General features: G+C 38.8%; 2 protein-coding genes across 4 annotated transcripts; one reads left to right on the top strand and one right to left on the bottom strand.

The window, feature by feature from the left end:
• Window positions 1-240: 240 nt before the first annotated feature.
• Window positions 241-13502, bottom strand: LOC144073971 (uncharacterized). Its single transcript, XM_077599981.1, has 18 exons — window positions 13150-13502; window positions 10860-11395; window positions 10347-10796; window positions 10179-10283; window positions 9661-9768; window positions 8507-8735; window positions 8126-8430; window positions 7255-7401; window positions 7081-7195; window positions 6946-7014; window positions 6275-6412; window positions 5135-5248; window positions 4399-4472; window positions 4228-4332; window positions 3126-3241; window positions 2930-3068; window positions 613-733; window positions 241-522 (listed from the first exon to the last, which is right to left on the bottom strand). Exons 1-18 carry the CDS (start codon window positions 13295-13297, stop codon window positions 437-439), a joined length of 3105 nt encoding a protein of 1034 aa, XP_077456107.1. The 5' UTR covers window positions 13298-13502; the 3' UTR covers window positions 241-436.
• Window positions 13503-13590: 88 nt separating this feature from the next.
• poli (polymerase (DNA directed) iota) lies at window positions 13591-22921 on the top strand. Of its 3 annotated transcripts, none has more exons than XM_077599984.1 (9): window positions 13591-14045; window positions 14144-14269; window positions 14529-14693; window positions 17441-17578; window positions 17663-17905; window positions 19542-19720; window positions 19777-19868; window positions 22116-22249; window positions 22289-22921. In XM_077599984.1, exons 1-9 carry the CDS (start codon window positions 13964-13966, stop codon window positions 22543-22545), a joined length of 1416 nt encoding a protein of 471 aa, XP_077456110.1. In that variant the 5' UTR covers window positions 13591-13963; the 3' UTR covers window positions 22546-22921. The 3 variants fall into 3 exon arrangements, with proteins under 3 accessions (XP_077456110.1, XP_077456111.1, XP_077456109.1); XM_077599983.1 differs by having other exon boundaries at window positions 13594-14045; window positions 22314-22917; XM_077599985.1 differs by lacking the exon at window positions 14144-14269 and having other exon boundaries at window positions 13592-14045; window positions 22314-22919.
• Window positions 22922-23618: the final 697 nt, after the last annotated feature.

Here is a 23618-nt window from a genome sequence, read left to right on the forward strand (position 1 = left end):
ATGTTTCAAAATATGACGTTATTGAAATTTTATTTGAATTGCTAGATGTATGATGCAACAAAGTTGATTTAGATTACCTTCAACTACTGCATGTGCAGGTGTAGCTACTGTGATGGAAAATGAAAGTGGAATGCTCTTTTCAGCAATCACATACTCCACAGGTGTGGCCTAATTGCATTTACACCACCTGAGCTCATTAAAAGGCAGCAGTTCATTGGCTGACTCAAAAAGACAACTAAAAACTTTTATTTTCATTTCATTTTTACTTAGTGATGACAAAATAACAACCATCCTCAACCATCTCCAACTTTACAATTGAGGGTTAATTTCTGTGTCATGGGTTTGAAACAGGTAAACAATATCCAAACATGAAAATTAAGTATAGTATTAATATAACTCAAAACATGTGTTTAGCAACGGCGTAGCGTTATTTCCCTCATTTTTTCCCTTTGGCGTCTTTGCGCTTCATCAACATTAGCTCCATGCAGGCGGTGGCATCCTCCGCTGTGTCGTGACCGCACACTAAGAGAGACGAGAGTGTTTTGTTGTCGTTTGTTCGATGGCCACAATTAATAGCCTTAGATGTTCTTTAAGGAGTCCTGTGAGACCCACCGCTCTCTTGGATGATACGGGTCAAGTATTCAGATGTGAGTCTGTTGAGGCTCAACCTGTGCGGTGGGCCCAGGCGGTGGGGGAAGACGGCTGCTGTATCCACCACCGTGCCGTGGAGCAACTACAAGTGACACAGCAACAATTTCTTTGACTACAGGCATAAAACTGCATTTTGTGCATACTAATTGGAGTATCTTTGACATTTGTTTGATGTAAAACATTAATGCATTTAGCACCATTGACATTCTATATGGATTGGGTGTCAACCGTCTGCATGTTTTAAAAATCTGCACGTTTTGTTTTTAATCTTCAACATTAAATCATAAGTTTCATCATGTTTTTGATTTCTTAGGCCTATTTGTGATTTAATCATCATTTTAAAACTATTTCAGAGTCAATTGTGTCTAAAGCCATTTGGGATCTTTTTGATGATTTAGGGATACAAAACTAAGCACAAGGGCTGCCCGGCAGCCTCACAGTGTATTCAAATTTGTAATGATGTTCAGGTCAGTACACCTCTGTGGAGTTTGCATGTTCACCCCTGCGTGGGTTTTCTCCAGATACTCCAGTTCCCTTCCAAAGACATTCATGGTATGCTGATTGGACACCCTAAATTGCCCCTAGGTACGAGTGTGAGCGTCAATGGTTGTTTGTCTCCTTGTGCCCTGCGATTGGCTGGCCACCAATTCAGGGTGTCCCCCACCTATGGCCTGAGGTCAGCTGGGATGGGCTCCAGCGCCCCCCGCAACCCTATTGAGGATAAAGCGGTTCAGAAAATGAGATGAGAAAAATAAACACTTTCACAAGTTGGAGTACAACTGTGTGTGTAACACCAAATTGCAACATGCCCACAAAAATTAAACATCCAGGAGAATTTTAGCTCATCACAACTGTTCAGACTGACAAGCACCTTGTCCATATCGGTTATGAAACTACCTTCCAAGTGTTGTTTCGATCCATCTCACAAAATCAGATTTCTGTGACTGTACCAAAGATCCATCTAGAATTCAGGGGTCTCAAACCGGTCCTCAAAGGGCCGCAGTGGGTGCAGGTTTTCATTCCAACTCAACAAGAAGATACCTTTTGCAAGTGTAATCAGTTAATCAGTTGATTGCAGCCAGGTGCTACTTATTTTAGAAGACACCTGATTGGTTAAAATGTCGGCACTGGATCGGTTGGAACAAAAACCAGGACCCACTGCAGCCCTCGGTGGAATCGGTTTGAGACACCTGATCTAGATGGACTAAAACCCTTATTTCAGCTACCACTGAGCACAAGGTTTGAATATAGCTCATATCAAGGGCAGCAAATTTAAATGTCATGTCTGAATTAAGATTAGAAAAATTGGACTACAGTGCGTTCTGAAATCAGGTAAAATAGCCAAAATGGTACTAATGCCAAAGTCTATTGCTTGTTGATGAAAAGCAGGTACGGACCTATAAAATAAAAATTATACTGCATGTTAGAGTTGTGGCGTGAGTGATTAGCGCATCGGCCTCACAGCTCTGGGGTCCCAAGTTCAAATCCAGGTTACGTCCACCTATGAGTGTACAGGTTCTCCCTGGGCCTGCGTGGGTTTCCTCCGGGTACTCCAGTTTGCTCCCACATTCCAAAAAACATGCATGGTAGGCAGATTGGATACTCTAAATTGCCCCTAGATATGGGTGTGATTTTATATGGTTGTCCATCTCCTTCTGCCCTGTGATTTGGTGGCCACCGATTCAGGGTGTCCCCAGCTCTGGCCCGGAGTTAGCTGGGATAGGCTCCAGCACCCCCCGCGACCCTAATGAAGATAAAGTGGTTCAGAAAATGAGATGGGTTAGAGATGTGAAAATGATTGAAGTATCAATAGAGAAATATATGCGGATATGATATTTAATTGCATATTTATCAATACTCTATTTTTGTTTTGCATTACCAATAGTCCCCAAAATTTGCCGTGAGGCGAATTGGATTTGGCGCTACTCTTGATAATAATGGAGGATACTTTTATATTTTCCTTGATAACACATTGGCTGCCACTTATGGTGCTTGATGTCTTATCCATTTGAAGAGGGGCTTGCAACAGCAAATCAGTTACTGCTATACCTCCCATTTCAAATGGATGGATCATCCACTCATGATTACTTCTTTAACTAGCTTGAATTTAGTTTTTAAGAGACACATTTTTGGACGTCCATCATCTTCAAGGGAAATGAAAGAGTTGTTATATAAACATACATGTATATATTTAAGTTTAGCTTTTTTATCAATAGAGTATTGAAAATGTATCAAGCAACATTGTGACAGCATTATTTGGTGAAAACGTCCATGTCACCTTAAGGGCACAGAGATCAGCTTCCAGACCATGCCCAATCAGGATGGTGTCAGCTCTGATAAAGCTCAACAAGGACTTCTGGACCTCCGCAAGAGACGTTTGGATGTCCATCATGTCTTCCTCACTTATACCTGAAAATCTGGACACCGGCCCCGTCAGCAGCCTCCTGAACGCATCAAATGAATGAATTCCTTACCTGGTGTTGTAGTCAATGACCTCACTGCACGGCTTGAGATAAGTGTCATAGATCACTTGGAGGCTCGGGTCCACGACGGTCACTCGTAATAGCTCCAGGCCTTGAATGGTGTAACACTGAAGACAAAATGATGCTATAGATCAGGGGTGGTAAACACGCGACTCTTGAGCGTATTAATCATATTTTGTATATAATGTGGCTCTTTGCTTCATAGTTGATCTGTTAACTCTGGATATGTTGCATGTGCTGTGTGTGTGTTGAGGGTGTACGTTTTGTAAAGGAAAGAAAATGTTATGGTGAATGAAATGGTTTTAATTGTGTGTGTGTGTGTGTGGGGGGGGTCTGTTATGGCAGGTCACTGTGTGGTGTGACTGACTCTCACAGTTTAAATTTACTCTCTGTCTAACTTGTTCACCACCCCTGCTATAGATAAAAGTCAGGATTGAGCTTGTGTGATTTTAAAAACAAACTTTAGTTTGGGCAGCTATCTTCGTCATTGGTTTAAAACTGCATTGGTATGCTAGGGTTATCTCTATCAGTTCTTTGACCAGGATTTAACTTAATGGCTGCCATGGATGTCAATAGGAGTTCAATCCATTTGAACTTGAACTGATAGCAAATGCTTTAAAAAAATAAACGTAAACGATCGTTTCAGGGACATTAAAGGCAATAGACATCAAATGAATTTGTTGAGGCAGTGAAAGATTTTTCAGATTAAAAAAAAGAAATAGTTGCAAAAAATTATCATGTTAGTTTTTTTCAATGTTTCAGGGCCATTGACAGAAATTTGAATCTGATTCATTTTAACAGGCAGTGTATGTTTTTTTTAACCTAACAATATACACAATTAAAATAAATATAATTTAAAAAAGTAAATCAATGCCATTGGATAATTGCTGCCAAACCTCCCAATCAAAATGGATTCGCCATCTACCACCTTCAATGAGTTAATTGGCATTCAGAATGTAGGGCGCACCAAAAAAATGCTCTCAACTAAGGTGAATTTGGAATGACAAATCATCCTAACTAGCATTTTTGGGAAAATAGGTGGAACATCAACTACAAAAAAAGTTCTTGATGTTTTGCAAAGTGCAAAGGTCACCGTTTCACAGTCAAGTGCGTAGACTCCAGGGCAGCCGCTATCTTGAGGATGTCGGGGGCTGCTGGACACAAAGCCATCCATTTCCAGGGAATCATGCACGTGCAACTGTAAGGGACGACACACTGCTTAATGGAAGCCGTCGGCCTCGTCTAGCGTCGAAGTGCCTCCCACCTTGAATATTTGGCAAGGAGGCGCTCCCATCACTCCCTGGCAACAACTGTAGCGAGTTTCAACTCCACCGGGTACTGCAATTTCAACAAATGTCAATGGCACAATGACTGTAAACTAGGGTAGGGGTTGATCAACTCTTGACCCCTTTCAAAGATTTGGACAAGTTAAATAGACAAATTGTTCCATGTAAATACAATTTTCAGTTTTTCCCTGAGGTTTGGTTTGTATAATCTTAATGGTTTTCCAGATTTTTTTTGTTTATACATCAAATATTTGTAATGTTTTGAGCTTTTGCCCATTTTCCCTTTCACTTTTGCCCCCCTCAATATTTGTTTTCCTATTAAGTCTTAGGTTTAGCACATGTTTACATACCGGTCAACCTCAGCCAATTGCGCCCCTATAATAAAATAAATAAAATACAGGGAAAACGGATATGTCTGTTCGAGACACTTTTGAGCTGGGGGAACTTCAGGAAAATAGAAATTATTCTTGAAAAGACAAAAACAGTTTAAAAAAATTAAAATAAAAAAAGCCACAAAATGAATTATTCTGGTAAAAACTGGAGTTTGTTTCTCAAAAGTAATGCAACAAGCTCTCAGAAATTTCCATTGACAGTGACAGACATCCATTTTTATTTTGACTTTCAATGATTGCTGCGGACAGCCTTCCCACCCAGTCAAAATGGATTGGACGTCCATCACCTTCAATGGCAGCAGACTAGCTTAAAGTAACATACCTCTCTTCTCTACTCCTTTGCCATAGTGATAGTTGCACTCCTCCATTCGGGTGTGTTTACCCGCTTTGTTGACAGAGTACATGGCTCCACAACGACAGCAAATCCTCTTCAGGGCTGATGTCAGGCAGAGTCAAAATGGTACAGTTAAAGTGCACTGTTGACAAAAATAGTCAGTAGAGTGGTACCGATACTTACAAAATTCATTAGTTCTAGAACTAGTTTTGAAACTTGGATTTCTGCAAGTAGAGCAGTACTTTATATGTAAATTCTCTCATTCGTTCCACGGCCCTCAAAAAACTAACAACTAGAATATGTAAATAATGATGTAAATAATTTGGTATGAAAGATGTGAGGAAAGATCCAGAAATGAGAAAAAAAGAAAATGATTTATTAAACCATTGAAATGGCGACAACCCTGAATAAAAAACAAGTCACGCTCTTTAGCCCTGTCTCTCTCTGTCTCTCCCCCAATTGTATACAAAATTAGACAAAAATATAATAATAAACCTACTAACATTAAAAAAAAAATCCACAACTTCAAAGTATGTTAAGCACACTGAGGAAACACTCAACAGCTCAGTGAGGAATCAGGAACCCACCACCAGGGAGACAAGGAGGGTGCCATATATTGACTCACTAATTACTCTGACGCAATGGGTCCTCTGCTAAACTGGCTTGTTTCTATAGTGTGCTAACCTTGCGGATTCATAGAGCCACAAGGAAATCAACTCCAGCACAACAATTTAAGAAGGAAAAATATTCGGTACTGAAAGTGTATTGTAGCTATGCTTGTCTGTGGCAACGCGATGCATTCGTGCGTTCAAGGGCTGATGGGTACTGGGCCCATGACTGTATAAATAGATTTCAATGAGGCTACAAAGCTGCCTGGATGTGGTGAGTGAAATGAGTGGTAAGTGAAGCTGTCTTGCCTTTAGTCCAGAGATAGCACTCAAGAGCAACTCTTTTAAACCCTGTTATATATCAAAGTGTCTGCTTGTACTCAATCTTAGTTTTACATATTTTCGTAGCCCGGAACATCAATTTGCAAATCAAAGAATTTCATAACCTAAAAATTTCATATATATGAATGAATGAAGCATTTGTAAGTAGAGGTACCACTGTATATGTCTGTGATCTTACGGTCATTGCTGGCCTTCTTGTTGGCGAACAGAACAGCAGAACTGGCTTTTTCTGGGTGCTGTAAAGGAAAGTTCCTCTCAACTAACTCCTCCTCACTCAGGATGTAGTCCCGCAAAAAGTCATACAAAGAAGAGTCACCTTAAAATAAATGAATAAATAAAAAAATCAATTTTACAAAATGATGCTTTTTAGTAGGCTTGCTCACCCATCATTTTTTTACCACTCCCCTTAGTGTAGACCTTGTGCGCTAATATTGCTGGATTTTGGTGTAACAGAAAGGCCAATTTACACAATACCGCCAACAAAATCCTGATGGTGGGAAGAGGTGCAAAACATATTTGTCCACCTGTTATTAAGATGCATTTTCCACTGGCTTTTTGTCCATCTGATTTCCACAATGTTAATTTATTACGATTTTTTGTCCATCAGATTTGGACAATAAAAATGTATTTCAGCATTTGTCCTCATGTCATCCCAAATGAAAATGTGTCAATATGCAAAACTATCTTTTTTCTATTTGTTATTTTCTTTTCTGAAATGGAAGTGTTTTGAACTGCTCAGCCACCATGAACAATGTCTTAAAAAATAATTTGAAATAAATGCACAAATATCTTGAAAGCTCTTAAATGTACTATTGTACTGCTTAATATGGACGGGGGCATGGCACATACCATTTGGTTTGAGCTTCTTCCAATTGAGCGGAATACATCCTTTGCTTGTTTTGCCATAGACTTTTTCATCTACATGAAGAATAGCACAAGTCAAGACAATAAAACTTTTCAGTGTCAACCATAGGTCTTTCCTACCTTTTGTAGTGGCACAATTTTGCTTTTTCAACCTTTTAAGGGCATTCACAGCTACACTGAGATACTTGAGTTTGTTGACGCTGCGGTTGTACACCGCTTTCTCCTCGGCCACCGCCTGCCAAGCAGCACGAGACAAGAGTCACAAGGGGACTTTGCGGCCGGTGACGGGATTACCTTTTTGAAGGCCTCGTCAACATCGGTGACTGTGTCGAGGAACGCTTCAGTAAACTGAGTGACGTAGCGTTGTCGAATGTCGTGAGGAACCTTAGTTTTGGCCTCATAAAGCTGCTGCTGCTTCCCTTTTCGTTTCGTGGTGACAGGCTTCCATAAAAAAAAATACAATGTAAAACATGCCAGCATGCGGAATACGAGTGATCGCATAGCGGCTAATTATTGGTTGAGATAGTTGATTGGCTCATGCATTTCCCCAACCACGTTGACCGCTTTTATGTTACTAGTCATCCATTTTGCCTACTGCTTTCCAATTTACTATGAATATTATGTATATTCTTTGTTGTCTCTAAATAAAAATCCCACAAAAAGGACTCCTGCATTTGTTCCTCATCCATAGTGTATTTTTGTTCTGGTACAAATGATACCTTACAGTGTTGAAATATAGTAAGTAGCCTAGCATTGGCAAAATCTGTTCCAATAGCTTTGATGCAGTTGTGAACAGATTTGCTAAATTATAAAAAATAAAAAAATAAAAAAAACTAATTCCTTACTACAAGGCGTCCCCAACTATAAACATCATCCCCAAAACTGTACATGAAAAATGTATATGCTCATACACAAGCTGCAGTTGTCCACATTATGGAATATTTATAGCAAAAAATACACTCTTATAATAATCCAAAAACCTGGCCGCAGTTTTTTGAATAGAAAATGTAGTAGTTTAAATCGTCTGAAAATTCCTGTATACAAGTCACCTACAATGGTGTTTTAGACTGCATTTTTTTGTAACTCAATCTGGTGGTTTGCAGATTGAGAAGACTTTTTTAATTTTAATTAAAAAAATGTAACATGACATTACATTGCCACATACCTTAGAAGCCATCCGGCTAGGCGGATTACCAGCAGCCGTGGAAAGCACCATTGCCACTGAGTGCCTGGAAGGTCTCAGCGGGGTGGCAGGAATGAGCACTGGGGTGACTGAGCGATGCCTTAGCACTGACGTGCTGGCAGTCTGGTCGACAACGGAGCCTGGGCATCCTGAGGTGATTGGAGTAAGAACGGAAGTGATGCTGCTGGAGTTGGAGGTGATTGGCACTGCGCCCTGAGGCAGGATCAGGTGCAAGTTGTTGCCCACGTTGAGAACCGTAGAGCCTAGAGCTACGTAGTTGGCGTACACTGTGAAGACAGAAAATGTCTTTCACCCATCCTAATCATGGTATACAAGGTGTACATGTGTTAATATAATGTTTACCATTGTGATGAGGAGTAGGCAAAGTGGTGACAGCTGCTGCAGGTGTGGAAATAACTGTTGCAGACTGGATATCCTGCTGTCTCTGACCGACGGATGAATAGACGACTCCGTTTCCTTTCACGGTGGCCTTCACAATTGCAATTTTCTGCTGAGACGTGGGCGCTGTGTTTGCTGGTCCTCGAAACGGAACCAAAATCTGAGGCTCTGGTCTCCTTTTTGCTAACGGAACCTGGTAAAGAAACATTTTTAATGCCAATAAAGACATGCGCAGCGAAGGGCCACCTTAAGCCCACTTTGCCCAATCGACATCTTCATTTAGAAATCGTCCACCTTTGAGCTCAACTCATAAAATGTGAGCAAAAACTAAATTTTTGGAGTTTTATAAAGAGTGGAACTACATAGCATAATTACAATTATTGTAATCTCTGAACTCACACCAGCCAAATATAAGTCCCATTTTTGGGTAGGTAATCATGAAGTCCTGATCCGATACTCTGTCAGCACCCAATACTGCTATTTCAGAGCCTTTGTGAAGCTTTACCATTCGACCATTGTTGTAATGCTTATGCATGTGGTTTCTACAGGCATTAGCTGCCTTTCAACTGCTGTACAACTACACAAAGAAAAACGAGCAGTGGACGTCCAAGATGGTGAAGCAGTGTGCCTAATGGCGTATGTAAATTGGACGGGTACCCCAAGAGTTTAAAAATATCAATTTTGATTTAACAATACCCTAAAATAGAAAGTCAGTTCCTGTTCAATTCATAACCTTCACAAATATATTTACTTGACTACACCACTTTTTTGGCTGCAGCTTGTGACATTTTAGAATGAGTACAGTAATACCTCGACATACGAGTGCTCCGACATACAAGCAATTTGAGATACGAGTAACATTTCGAGCAAATATTTATTTTGAGATACGAGACAAATTTTGATATACGAGAATACAGCGGACACGAGAGGCTGCTCATAAGAACATCATGGGCACTGTCTTTCCCATCGCAACTGCCTTGTGTAATGTCTCTACAAGCACTGGGCGGAGCGGTGCATAAATCAGCATACGAGCTCAGTCCAGGAACGCATTAAGCTCGTATCTCGAGGTACCACTGTATAGTCAAATTGTGAATAAATAAGAATGTGTCCTGCCCAACCTCTGTCCCTTTGGACTCGTGCGCAATCCTTCTCTTTTCTGGCCATTCTTGGGGTCGGACCACGGGAATCTCAACCTTGCTGGGCATAACCACGGCTGTATTTTTTACCTGTAAGGACAAAAACTGTTTGCTTCACAAATATATTTGCTTGATAACACTACTTTTCCCATTTACACTAGTTTTTGGCTGCAGTTTGACATTTTAGAGTGAGTTCAGTAATCCCTCGAATATCGAGGTTAATGTAGACCAGACATGGCCGCGATCGTCGAAAAATGGCGAAGTAGGGTCACCCCTGTTACAACTTTCTTCAGTCCTGAATCCTAGTAGCAAGAGTGGCTACCGCTTCTGAGCTTCAGCGTGGATTTTCACATTTTTATGAACATTAAAAAAAAACATCGAAAAAAAAATAAAAGCCGAAAAAACAGCAAAGTAGTGATTTCGCAATAAGTGAAGAGGCGATAATTGAGGGATTACTGTATAGTCAAATTGTCAATAAGTAAGAATGCGTCCTGGCCAACCTCTGTCTCTTTGGACACCGCAATATCCGTCTTTTCTGGCCATTCTTGGGGCTGGACCGCTGGAATTTCATCCTTGCTGGCCATAACCACAGCTGTATTTTTTACCTGCAAGAACAAAAACTGTTTGCTTCACCGTCCGTGTGAAAGGTTATCGTAAAACAAACTTACAGAAAGCTCCGGCTGCTCCTGGTGCTCCAGTTCCTCGTTGTAGGCCTCCATGAAGATGCGGTAGCACTCTTCTAAAGGGTCGCTGTCAGACATCTCCATGTACAGATCTTCATGGTCCTCATCTGAGCTGGAATCGATAACTATGACGTTGTCATCCTCTGTCGGCTCCTGGTGGCTAGGGCCTATAGTGCAGCTAGCTGTGGAGCCCAATTCCTCAACGCTCTCCTTGGAAGGATAGCACTCTGCACTGCACGTTGTCTCAACACGGTCGGGGAGTTTCACAGCAACTGGTTCTTCATACGGGTCCGAAATGTGATGTTGTGCCGTTACTTCAACGGCAGACTGAGAACACGCAGAGGTATCGGGACCCTTTCCATTGAAGCCTTCTGGACTTTGAGTCAGGTCGATCAGAGCATCGGCAGATACTTCAAATGATTTCTCCTGGGCCTTCTGATCAGATCAGATGAGGAAATTCAATTTAAGAGTACTGGGTAAGAAATAAAAAATACCAACCTCAAGCACCGGTCCAATGTGTGCATCAAAATCATTGTCAGCCAAATCTGCTTTAGCCGACTTCCTGTCAGGCGATAATGTCATGTCGATGATCAATATGCCGTCATCATCGGTATGATTTTGTACTTCATTGGAGCACGTCTGCTGACTGACTGGCTTGTTTCCACCACACTGGTAAAGGCCCTTTCCTTTTAATGTCTTATTGAGGGATGAAAATTCGGCCGTGAAATTTGACATAGGGTCGTACTCCAAGTCAGTTCTTGGCTTGGAATTATCAACCACATACTTCCTGGATTGGGAAGGCTCTTTGACTGTATTGCCTTGTCCGTACCGACTGCCATTACCGTTTTGGACTTCCGCCTCAGTGGGGGCAACGTGTGTGGCACAGTAGCCCGACAGGCGCCTCTGCTCTTGCTCAACTTCGTACTTGGTCACTTCGATCTCCTTGTTCAGGCGATGGAGCTCATCAAGCTCATCTGTGACATTGTCTGCGACCTGCGAAACACCCCAGATGGATGGCTGGCTGTATTGGGCACCTATAAGGAAGGAATCAAATGAGCCACACTTGTTTTACAGAAGCACACTTATTACACAAAATTATAGTTTTTCTGGTATTTTATGTTGAAATATTCAACATAGAGCCTTTGAGTTAGCAGCTGTGACAAAAGCATGTGTTTTAAGTATTTTAGAGGAAGGAAATTGCATATTGTCATCAAGGATATTCACAGTGGTTGATGTAATTCAGTTGCTTTTATCAAATTACACAAAACCTAAACATGAATGAAAGGTTGTTGGACATACCCACGTCCATACCACCCAATGATTAAGTTGATTTGGGATTTGAATTTCTCACGGATTCAAGTACGTTTGGGATCCTCTATGTACCCTTAACAAAAATTCTCAATACATTGTTCAGGAAATCCAAACACTCAATCTCCTCATTAAAAAACAATTTAAAAAAACACCAACAGATTTTATTGACCGAAAACTATGTTTTTGCTCTTTTCCCAACTGGCACACATCCAATACATCACACCATGGCTCAACGTGGATTGTTTGGTGACGAGTGGGAGAAGAGCCATCATCCAATTAGCAGCGTATATTTTTTTCAAGCTTCCTGGAAAAATAGTCTCAATCAAGTTCTTTGTGAGATGGACTTGTGAAATGTTTCCGAGATGGACTTGTGAAATGTTTCCTTGACGGATATATGAACAGTCCATTTGACATAAATTCAACATTATTGTAAACAAATGAATGTCTTAAGACATTGCCTGGTATTGATAACGATAGATGTCCAATTCATTTAAATGTTGGGATTTCTGGTTTTGATAACTCACGTTTGAGTGTCACCCACTCATTGCCATGCTCCCTGTCAAAATGAATTAAAACGTCTAGCGAAGTCAAGGCAGCCAATGAGTTAACAGACACAATTTGTGGAAAAGTTTGGTCTACTGGAAAATTCCGGAATTCCGAATGTTGCTTGTTAGCCACTTTCTTTTCTGGTTGAAATGCAACATTGTGATGATAAACCAGGATGATTCGACATTGCAAAGCGCTTTTTCAGCAACCCGAATGGTAGAGCATGGTGAGCTCTCAATATTTGGATCACAGTTGCATACTATTTTTGTTCATCAGTTACATATTTTCCAAGTCATCAATAATTTGACAAAATATGCACAATATACACAATGTGGCCAGCCTGGCGGCTGAGTGGTTAACATGTTGGCCTCACAGTGGGGGACCTGTGTTCAAATCCAGGTCGTTCCACCTGTGTGGAGTTTGCATGTTCTTCCCGGGCCTGTGTGGGTTTTCTCTGAGTACTCCGGTTTCCTCCCACATTCCAAAGACATGCAAGGTAGACTGATTGGACACTCTAAATTGCCCCTAGGTACGAGTGTGAGCATGAATAGTTGTTTTTCTCCTTGTGCCCTGCGATTGGCTGGCCACCAATTCAGGGTGTCCCCTGTCAGCTGGGATGGGCTCCAGCACCCCCCGCGACCCTAGTGATGACAAAGAGGTTCCGAAAATGAGATGAGATGAAATGATGAGATGTAATACTCAGCTTCATTTTCAAAACCCGATGAGTCTCCTAGCATTAGCCCGAAAGGCGACTCCATTATAATTCCTATATATACACTTCATTTTGTCCACAAAAAGATTGTCTTCCGTGTATAATTAAATAGTACAACTAATATGGCGAAAAATATTAGTGACAAATGTTTTTTTTAAGTTTCATTTTTAAAAAAGTTTGAAAAGAAACAACTAACTGCAACGGCCACCTGGCGCTCACCTGCTAATGAAGACCTCAACGACGGCGGAGAATTAGTGCTTAAACAGCGCACCTTCTCGGCATGTTTGTACCAACAGTGGACTCGGCCGCAGCCTCGCCGGGATATAGGACAGGGCAGCCGGGAGAAGAGGCCAGACGACGGGAACATCGTTGATCATCCACACGGTCGTCTGTCAGTAGTCTAATTATCATAATGCGTCAAGTTCTTCGGACAGGGCCGAGTTATATATAGCCTTCGGGGCGCGGTGGCTTCGGTTTTCCAAAAGTTTAGACACAATTTAAAATCATGTATCTTATTGTTTAAACGCGTCATCCTCCAAAATATGACCAATATACCCCGCAATTCAAATTTTATCTCCAGAAAATAAAGTCAGTTTTGTCAACGACTTTGTAGTAATCACTCCCTGTCGATAAGTGGCGCTGTTTGAGAGTGCGGCATTGATATCTTGCTTTGTGGTTACTTCAATCCGCTAACACTTAGCGTAAATATAGACGTTATTTCCAAGCTTTCGACGGCAGTTGGCAGTTAATATACATTTTCAAAACGTAAATTTTGTTATTTAAACATTTATATTTAAAGATATAATGCAATATGCATCATGGTTACAATTCTATCACCAGAAATGAAGGTCAATATTGTGCATGACTCCGCAGTACTCTCGCCAGTCGAAGGATGGCGCTGTTTATAACCACATCATTGGTTTCTTACTCTGTGATGTTACTCTCTGCTAACAGCGAGCCAAACATTGAGACTATAATCCTAACTTTTACACTTTGATACAAACTAATTACAAACTAACACACTAATTTAACAATGGAAAGCAGCGATGACGAGATAGAAGAGGAAAACGAGTGGGATCAACTATTACCAGATTCGTCGCGAGCCTCTCGTTCTGGTAAAAAAAAACCTAAAACACCTCAACACCTATTTTGTTAAATACCTATTTCTGGGTGTTAAAAAATATCTTCAAGTGTGCCCATATTTTTATGACAGCCTCGGAATTGGGACTAAATGAGACACCCACACCTGCACAGAGAGTCATATTGCATTTTGACCTTGACTGCTTCTATGCTCAAGTGGAAATGATTCGAAATCCAACATTGAGGGATGTCCCTCTAGGTAACCTCTCTCTTTTATATGTTACAACATTTAATAGCCCTGATATTACATTTTAATTAAAAAAGGACGTGCATTTACACAAAGAATTAGACTTAGTTCCCAAATCCATCAAACTTCTCCAACATTACGTTTGGCTATGAATGTCATGAAAAGTAAGCCACTGTAATTTATACAATTTTATACAGAATGAGTTGGCAAGCACTGCAGAAACTTAACTTTTCATTTACATTTTTTTCTAAATGTCATCTGACTTAACCAGGTGTCCAACAGAAGTACATCGTAGTCACATGCAATTATGTGGCGAGACAACAGGGTGTTACAAAGCTGATGTCTGTCACCGATGCCATGGAGAAGTGTCCTGAGCTTGTCTTGGTCAAAGGGGAAGACCTGACGCCCTACAGAGAAATGTCCTATCAAGTTACAGGTTGGCACAAAATAGATTTGGACAATGCCGAAACTCATTACATCAGTGTTTCCCAACTACTGTGCTGCGGCACACTGGTGTGACGTGAGCAATGGTCAGGTGTCCTACGGGAAATTGCAAGAAGTCATACAATGTAATATTCAGGGAGAAAAATTTATATGAATATAACGAGATTAAAAGTGAACTATTACAAGGTTAAAATCAAAATATGATGAACGTTAAATTATAGATTATACTATTACACCATTCAAATTGTGAAACAGTCATTATGTTGCTTATTTGTATCTAATATCAACCGGAAATTGTTTGGTTTGTATGGCATCAACTTTTGGCGATGTAAAGTCTGTGTGAGCACAACACTTTTTTTTGCGTAATAGGATGAGATTTAAGTAATATTTGGAGAAAAGTCATAAAATGATGCAATTAAAAACATCATATTACTTATTTTTGCATCACTCAAACCGGAAGTTGTTCAAGGTCCGCAGACATCAACTTTTGGTGACATTAGGTCAGTGTGAAAAATTTGATTATGGAATAATTTGGAGGTTTATGTGATTCCTGCTGATTAAACTTTGATGAGAATGACTATTGTTATATATAGGCGACATAGTTTTTAATTAAAAGATTTTGAGATGGTGGTGTCCCTTGAGATTTTTTCAATGCAAAAAGTGGCACAGCTCAAAAAAGGTTGGGAAACATTGCATTTCATCATGAGACAATTCATGTTGATTCATAAAGGAAAAGTTACTTGATTAGGTTTTCGTTTATCATTGTTCTGAAAAGTTATGAATATTGGCTAAATTTATCTTGTCCACAGTAGATCAGGATTTCCCAACCTTTTTTGAGCTGCGGCACAATTTTTGCATTGAAGAAATCTCAAGGCACAGAACGAGCTAAAAATCTACAAATTTTAATCTATGTGCCCTAAATTAACAATATAAAGTCTTTCTCATCAAAGTTTTATCGACAGGAATCAAATAAATCCTCAAAATCATTCCAAAATCAACCCTGAACAACTCCCGGTTCAAGTGATGTAAAAGTAAGTAATGTAACGTTTAAAATCTCATAATTGTATGAGTTTTACTCCCAATCTTACTGAAAAATACTAATATTACATGAAAAGTAATGTTGTATCTCACACACACACACACGTCGCCAAAAGTTGATGCCCTAGCAACCAAAAAACCTATGGTTCAACGTAACGTAGAAACAACAAAATGATTTAAATCTTGTAACATTCCGCCTTTTTTTTAACTCTCAATATCACTTAAATCTCATAACATCACACAAAGAGCAGTTTTGTGCTCACACAGATTTAACGTCATCAAAAGTTAAAGCCCATTAAGCCGAACAACTTCCGGTTCGCGTTACAAAACATAAGCAACAAAATGATTTTAATCTCATTGTATCGAGTTGAATCTTGTAATAATACAATCTATCATTTAATGTTCATTATATTTTTATTTTAATCTTGTAAAAGTTTAATTTTATTCTCATAATATTAAGATTTCTCTCTCAGAACATTACAATGCATGACTTGTAATTTCCCGCGGCACACCTGACCATCTTTAACGGCGCAGTGGTTGGGAAACACTGCAGTAGATATGTTTGCCTCTGAATGAAGATGTATCACTTTAACATCATCCTTCACCCCAATGGACTACATTGCTACTAGACTGGGCTTTGTTTGCTGCCAGTGTCTCATTTCAGAAACTGAATTCACATGTACAGTGGTACCTCGAGATACGAGCTTAATGCGTTCCGGGACTGAGCTCGTATGTCGATTTACTTGAACTCAAATGAACGTTTCCCATAGAAATGAACTAAAAACTAATTAATTCGTTCCAACCCTCTGAAAAAACACCCAAAACAGGATATTGGATTGGAAAAACATTTTTATTTGTTCTAATTCGCCATCTATTAACAAAGTAACAAATAACTAGTGAGTTAATAGTACTAAAATGTGTTTAATAGTACTAAAATTAGACAGATTTCGTGGAGGGAAGGGGGGAGAGAGACTTTTTGCACGGCAACATGCTCGTAACATAACAAACAAATTTAAATGAACTTGGATTACGATGCAGACACACTCAAAAATAACTTTAATCTAACCTTGCACTAAACTTAATTCTAATTTTGTTTTAAAATTGTATACCTTTCTTCTCCCGGGTTGGCTCTATTTGCCCCGCCTCCACCCTGACTTTCAGATGCAACCTATCGAGGATTGTTTGCTTTTGTATTCCCTTCAAAATATTCCGAAAATGATCCATACAAATGTCCTCACAATAGGATAACGCACGACCACTTGCCAACGAGAAGTAGTATATACTCCTCTCGTATTAGCAATCGCTCTGCCATTCGCTCTGACTAACGGGGAAAAATGCCCAGTGCTCGTAGAGACATTACACGAGGGAGTTGCGACCAGAAAGACACTGTTCTTATGAGCAGCCTCTCGGGGGCGCTGTATGCTCGTATATCAAAATTTGTCTCGTATCTCAAGATAAATATTTACTCAAAATTTTAATCGTATCTCAAATTACTCGTATGTCGGGGCACTCGTATGTCGAGGTATTACTGTATTGTACAGTGTTTTGAGTTCGCTGATTTGAAATTCCAATTGGACTAAAATGAAGTTAGTGCATGTTTCTAACAAACAACAAATACCCTGATACAGTCTCAATATATGCAAGTGTGTGTTCATTGTTTCTTACCTTGTTATTTTGTTTGTTTGTTTTCCACCTTCCTAGATTTGCTGCTGTCCTACTGTCCACTGGTGGAGAGGCTTGGCTTTGATGAGAATTTTGTAGACATCACAGAGATGGTCAAGAAACGCCTGCCCCACACACCCCAATTCTCATTTAAAGGCCACGTCTACGGCTCGTCATGTAAGACTCAAAACATGCCAAACTTGCTATGATGAGTTGTTTAAAAAATGTATTCGTCCATTTTTCATTTTTATGCATGCACAGATAAAGCTGCAGAATCTGAAGCCAGCAAACACTCAGAGTTGGCGTTAGGCTCGCACATCGCCGCCGAGCTGAGAGAAGCCATCTACAGCCGACTTGGACTCACCGGTTGTGCTGGTGTGGCTGACAACAAACTGTTGGCCAAGCTGGTGTCTGGCACATTTAAGCCAAACCAGCAAACCACACTCCTGCCGGAGAATATCAGCGACATCATGGGTAGCCTCAGCAGCCTTCGTAAAATTCCAGGTAAGTTTTACAAGTGTAAAAATGAGTTTCTAATCATGGGGCTAGGAGTTATGGACTTTTTTTTTAACCAAAAAACGGATTTACCGTATTTTTCAGACTTTAAGTCGCACTAGAGTATAAATCGCATTTTTGTGAGGGCATTTTTTTATTCTATTTGAACATAATGACAAACATAGAAAAAATAACAATAGTGAAATGCAGAACAACTGACTAAATAAACATAACAAGCTGTCAGTGGTGAAGAGAAAAAATACATATTGTACATCTATGTGTATGTATATTTATATATGTATTTATATATGTATGTATATTTATATATATGTATGTATATTTATATGTATGTATGTATATTTATATATATATGTATGTATATGTATATTTATATATATGTATGTATGTATATGTATATATGTATGTATATGTATATTTATATATATGTATGTATGTATATTTATATGTATGTATGTATATGTATATTTATATATATACGTATGTACATATATACAGTGGTACCTCTACATACGAGCAGCTCTACCTACGAGATGCTCGAGATACGAGGAAAATTTCGAGCAAATAATTCGCTCTAGATACGAGAAAAATTTTGAGATGCGATGTTAATATTTATTTATTAACTTATTTATTACCTATTTGTTTATGTCTAAAATGTATTTTCCTGTATTCTCACCCTCTTGCTACTGACAATGAAATTTCCCGAATACGGGATGAATGAAGTTATCTAATCTAATATTTATGTATGTATTTTTTATTTTAATATTATTATCTGTCACACTTGAGCACTAGTCATAATAACATAAAATAACAATACAGCACTTTTTCCCGATTTTTTTGTTTTCCTCCCTGTATTTTTTTAAGTTGAGAATAAGAAAAAACAATGGAAAAAGCTCAAAACAAGTGAAACAGAAAAAAGTGCGAGAGAGAAATGTTGCACCAAAGTAAAAGTAAAACAAGGGACTAAAGATGGAAATTAGCCGTCGGCTACAATCTTGCATATTTGCATATATATGTTCATTAACATGAATATGAATATGTTCATTAATATGTACTGTCCCTTATTAAATAAATGAAACTCAAACTCTTAAAACTTCTAGCTAATCCCGGCTAACATTGGGTGAATGGTAGACTGCACCCTAAAAAGGTTGGGAGTCAGTTATAGGGCACCCATTGAGACATACAAACATTCAAACTCACAATCTCACTGCCATTGAGTATGAATCGAACGCATGCAATTTGCACAGAAATGATCCGAAAGAACCACCGCACAATTGGGTGGCCTGGCTACAATTACCAAGAAAAACAATCAAAATCCACTTGACCTTGGCTTTATAGCTTGCAGCGGACACGTATAGCGCACTATGGATTTTCATTCTTTTCTCATAGCTACCTAGCTTAGTCATACTAAACTGTGGATGGTTAGCTCTTAATGGTTCTTCGATAGTGGCCCACACTATTTTGTCTTGACAACATGTTTTACATATGAAAATGAATAATTCATCTTCTCACTAATGTAACCTTGGGATGATTAGCCTAGCAAATCAAGCTAATGGTGCTTTGTACAATGCAAAGAAAATGTAGAAGCTTTATAAAAATACAGTTGCTAATTCATCGTGTTTGTCAGGGGTTGGATACCAAACGGCCAAAAGGCTCCAATCACTAGGATTGCTCAGCATCAAGGACTTGCAGCTTTTTCCGCCCACCCAGCTAGCCAAGGAAATGGGCTCTCCTTGCGCAATACGTCTGAAAAATCTATCCCTGGGCCTGGATGACTCTCCCGTGCATCCCGCTGGAGCTCCTCAGGTAACACGGCGACATTTCTTCGCTGCGTAAAGTCCGTGTTTATCACCTGATTTTAGTCCCTCAGTGACGAAGACTCCTTCAAGAAAATGTCATGTGTGAAAGAAGTGACGGAAAAGATTCAGCAGCTCCTCACCACCCTGCTAAAGAGGTTTGAGTCAGTTTTCCACACTTTTTTATGGTGCAGTGAATGTTTCAGTGCCATTGATGGTGTTAGACGTCCAATCCATTTGGCTGCCAGCCCCTCCCAGTCCAAATGGTTTGCCGTCAAAGGGAGCCATTGAGTTACCATTAGTTTGATAATTACTTATTTTTACTCATGTTGCCCCAATACCAATATGGCCCTAAAATTACATAAGGGATATCAGGGAGTATTACAAAATAACTTCGAGACCTAGTTTCAAAGCACCAGCAGCCCTACCTAAGCTAGCTTCCCAAAATGAAGTCAAACATACAATTTTGTCGTATCCAATCGTCCCTCTGCTGTTCAAGACCAACCGTATGTATACATGTACGTGTGTATATATATATATATATATATATATATATATATATATATATATATATATATATATATATATGTGTATATATATATATATATATATATATATATATATATATATATATATTTCAGCAACACGCTTATTTATTTATACATGTATTTTATTTATTTATGTCTAAAATGTCTTTTCCTGTGTCTGTATTCTCACCCTCTTGCTACTGTCACAATGAAATTTCCCGAATACGGGATGAATAAAGTTATCTAATTTAATCTAATTTAAATGGATTTACCATCATTAGACGTCCAAGACATTTGAAGTTGAGGGATGGCAGCAAGTGAACGTTTGTCCATTCTACTGTAATTAGTAGCACTCCAGTGTCTTAAAAAATCACTTGAAACACTGGGAGACAAAAGAAAATTTCTTTTCATTTTTCATCATCAATAATTCATTTTAAAAATTTGTTTAGTTCTAATAAGCAGATACGAAATTCCCATCTCCCTAAAAATTTCAGTAGAAAATATTGAAAAGCAAAATGTTCGACAATCAACGATCCGGCACATCACTCACTCACTAGCAACTGGAGGGAAAGCAGGAAGTCCTGTCAACAACTTGCCATCACGTCCACACTAAGGATGGTGGCATGCATAAACAATAACTAAGGTGATCATTGGCATATAAGACTAGACACAAATGTTATGACACTAAATATTATCAAAATGTAAAAAAAAAAATTCTCAGGAGCAGGAATATTCAGTGGTGCCTCTACTTATGAAATTAGATTTAAAATTTGTATAATTTTATTATTTTTGACGGGTTTAGGGCAGGGGTAGGGAACCTATGGCTCGGGAGCCATATGTGGCTCTTTCCATGGGTACATATGGCTCTCCACTAACCTGTGAGGTAAAATATGGAAATCATTGGTGAGAGAGCTGAGTCCCGAACGCACTAACAAGAGCGTCACTGCGGCGTCGGCACTACCTGTACCCCTATTTTGATCATAATTTTGTTTGTTATTACTCTTCTGTATGCATGATATCATTGATACTGATTTTGTAAGCCACCACATAACAATGTTGTCAAAAGAAATCAGAGACTTTTTGTACGTTAAAAGTGATGAAATGACAAAAATAAATAAAAATTACACTCATATATTTTTACTTTTCAATTCCGAGAATGGCTCTCAAGAAATAACATTAGAAAATATTAATTGTTTATGGCTCTCTCAGTCAAAAAGGTTCCCGACCCCTGGTTTAGGGGTTAGTAGTATGTATTGGGAACCTCGGAAAGGATTAGGGCAGGGGTACTCAATACGTTGATCGCAAGCTACCAGTCGATCGCTAAGGTACTAGTATTGGTAGATCGCATGACAGTAAGATTTGATTCAAAGATTGGATTTGTAGTAATATTTTATATGGGACTTGAACTGGGAAACAACGCCATCGCGAGTCCAATAACAATTACTACCTGCCTACACTATTTTGGCCTGCTGGCATCAGGTATGTCTATCATCAGCATATGTACGTAACTGCAGAGCTTTGTCATGGGCCCGGAAAAAAGGGGTAGATCGTGCAAAGTTGGCTCCTTGAAAATTAGATCTTTGAGCAAAAAAGTTTGAGCCCCCTGGATTAGGTCATTTACTTTCAGAACGCGGCTATGTATATAAATTCAAGTTATGAAACCTGTTCCGGAACAAATTAATTTCGTATGTAGAGGTACCATTTTTAATTGTGATGAAATTGTCTGTAGAACTTTCTGACATTTTAGGACTTACAGATATTTGGGTGAGGTTGGCTGTGAAAGTTTCATATTTCTCTCATTGAAACTTAGAACCTTGGATGAGTTGTCGATTAATTGTGGCAGCCCTCTCTAACATGAAACTTTTGCGTGAAATCCAGGATGCGCAACGACGGCAGGAAACCGCGAACCTTCCGCCTCTCCATTCGCAAACATTCAGCGAGCAACAAGTGGTGTAATCGGGAGACTCGTCAGTGTCCTATTCCCAACCACGTCGGGCACGAGATAATCTCAGGTAAGAACGCTTTAAAGTTCCCCTCCTAATAACTATTAGTTTTAAAATTTGCAACATTATTTAGACAGCAGTGCCGACACCTTGGCCCAGCTGCTCTCCTTAGGCCTGAAACTTTTCTCCAAAATGATGGACACGGCTGCACCGTTTCACCTGACTCTCATCAGCGTGTGCTTCAACAACCTGCAGATCCAAGCTCCCATCACCGGCAGCAGGGAGTCTATCGCTTCCTTTTTCACCCCCACTACCGCCCTACTAAGATCAACTCAAAGCCAGGTACAGAACTCTCTCAGTTTTAACACTACTACTTTGTTTGCATTTAATCCTCATGGCAGGGCATCTTGATGCACAGGAATTGCTGTTAAATAAATATAATGGGGAAAAAACAAAAAAAGGATCCAAAGTCATAGCAATAATAAGTGTTGGCATTCACAAAGAAGGTGTAATGTCGTCCTCTCGTGTTCAAAATAGTAATAACATCGTGACGACAGGGAGCCACCCTATTTATGCATCATAGAGGCGAAAAAATATTATTACGTCGAATGAAAGAAATTTAAGGCAACTTTAATCTTTTTTAAAGTCTGGATTCTGACCTTAATCTCAGAATTGTGATTTTAAAATCAACTTGCCCGCCCTTTTTTCTTCAGTGGCTTTAATACTTTCAGTAGGAATATAAACATGCAACACGCTTATTTATTTATTTATTACTTATTTATTTATGTCTAAAATGTCTTTTCCTGTCTGTATTCTCAACCCTCTTGCTACTGTTAGAGTGAAATTTCCCAAATGCGGGATCAATAAAGTTATCTAATCTATGCAAAAATAATAATAATCATAATAATAGTAGTAGTAATAATAATAATTATTATAGTAATAATAATAATTATAGTAATAATAATAATTATAGTAATAGTAATAATAATAATTATAGTAACAATAATAATTATAGTAACAATAATAATTATAGTAATAATAATAATTATAGTAATAGTAATAATGATAGTGATAATAGTAATCGTAATATTAATAATAATTATAATAATGATGATAATAATAGTAATCATAATCGTAATAGTAATATTGATAATAATAATGATGATAATAATAATAGTAATCGTAATAGTAATGATAATAATTATAATAATAATGATGATAATGATAATAGTAATCGTAATATTAATATTAATAATAATAATGATAATAATGGTAATAATGATAATGATATTAATAGTAATCGTAATAATAGTAATAATATTGACAACGGGCGAGGTAAAGCGTTGTCCATTTATAGTCATCTTCATAATTGGCCTTTCAAAACTGTATTTTTCAAATATGACCAAAGCAGTTACCCATCCATCCATTTTGTCCCACT

The sequence above is a fragment of the Stigmatopora argus genome, chromosome 5, assembly GCF_051989625.1.
Source record: "Stigmatopora argus isolate UIUO_Sarg chromosome 5, RoL_Sarg_1.0, whole genome shotgun sequence".
NCBI classification, from domain to species: domain Eukaryota; kingdom Metazoa; phylum Chordata; class Actinopteri; order Syngnathiformes; family Syngnathidae; genus Stigmatopora; species Stigmatopora argus.

Bases quoted from the DNA above. Each gene is read 5' to 3' on its own strand.
- LOC144073971 (XM_077599981.1), bottom strand. From the start codon at position 13,297: ATGTTCCCGTCGTCTGGCCTCTTCTCCCGGCTGCCCTGTCCTATATCC. The intron at 11,396-13,149 runs GTGAGCGCCAGG...CCTTCCTTATAG, and splicing joins GTTGAGGTCTTCATTAGCAG to GTGCCCAATACAGCCAGCCA. The intron at 7,015-7,080 runs GTAGGAAAGACC...TTCTTCATGTAG, and splicing joins AAATTGTGCCACTACAAAAG to ATGAAAAAGTCTATGGCAAA.
- poli (XM_077599983.1), top strand. From the start codon at position 13,964: ATGGAAAGCAGCGATGACGAGATAGAAGAGGAAAACGAGTGGGATCAA. The intron at 17,579-17,662 runs GTAAGACTCAAA...ATGCATGCACAG, and splicing joins CCACGTCTACGGCTCGTCAT to ATAAAGCTGCAGAATCTGAA. The intron at 19,869-22,115 runs GTTTGAGTCAGT...CGTGAAATCCAG, and splicing joins CTCACCACCCTGCTAAAGAG to GATGCGCAACGACGGCAGGA.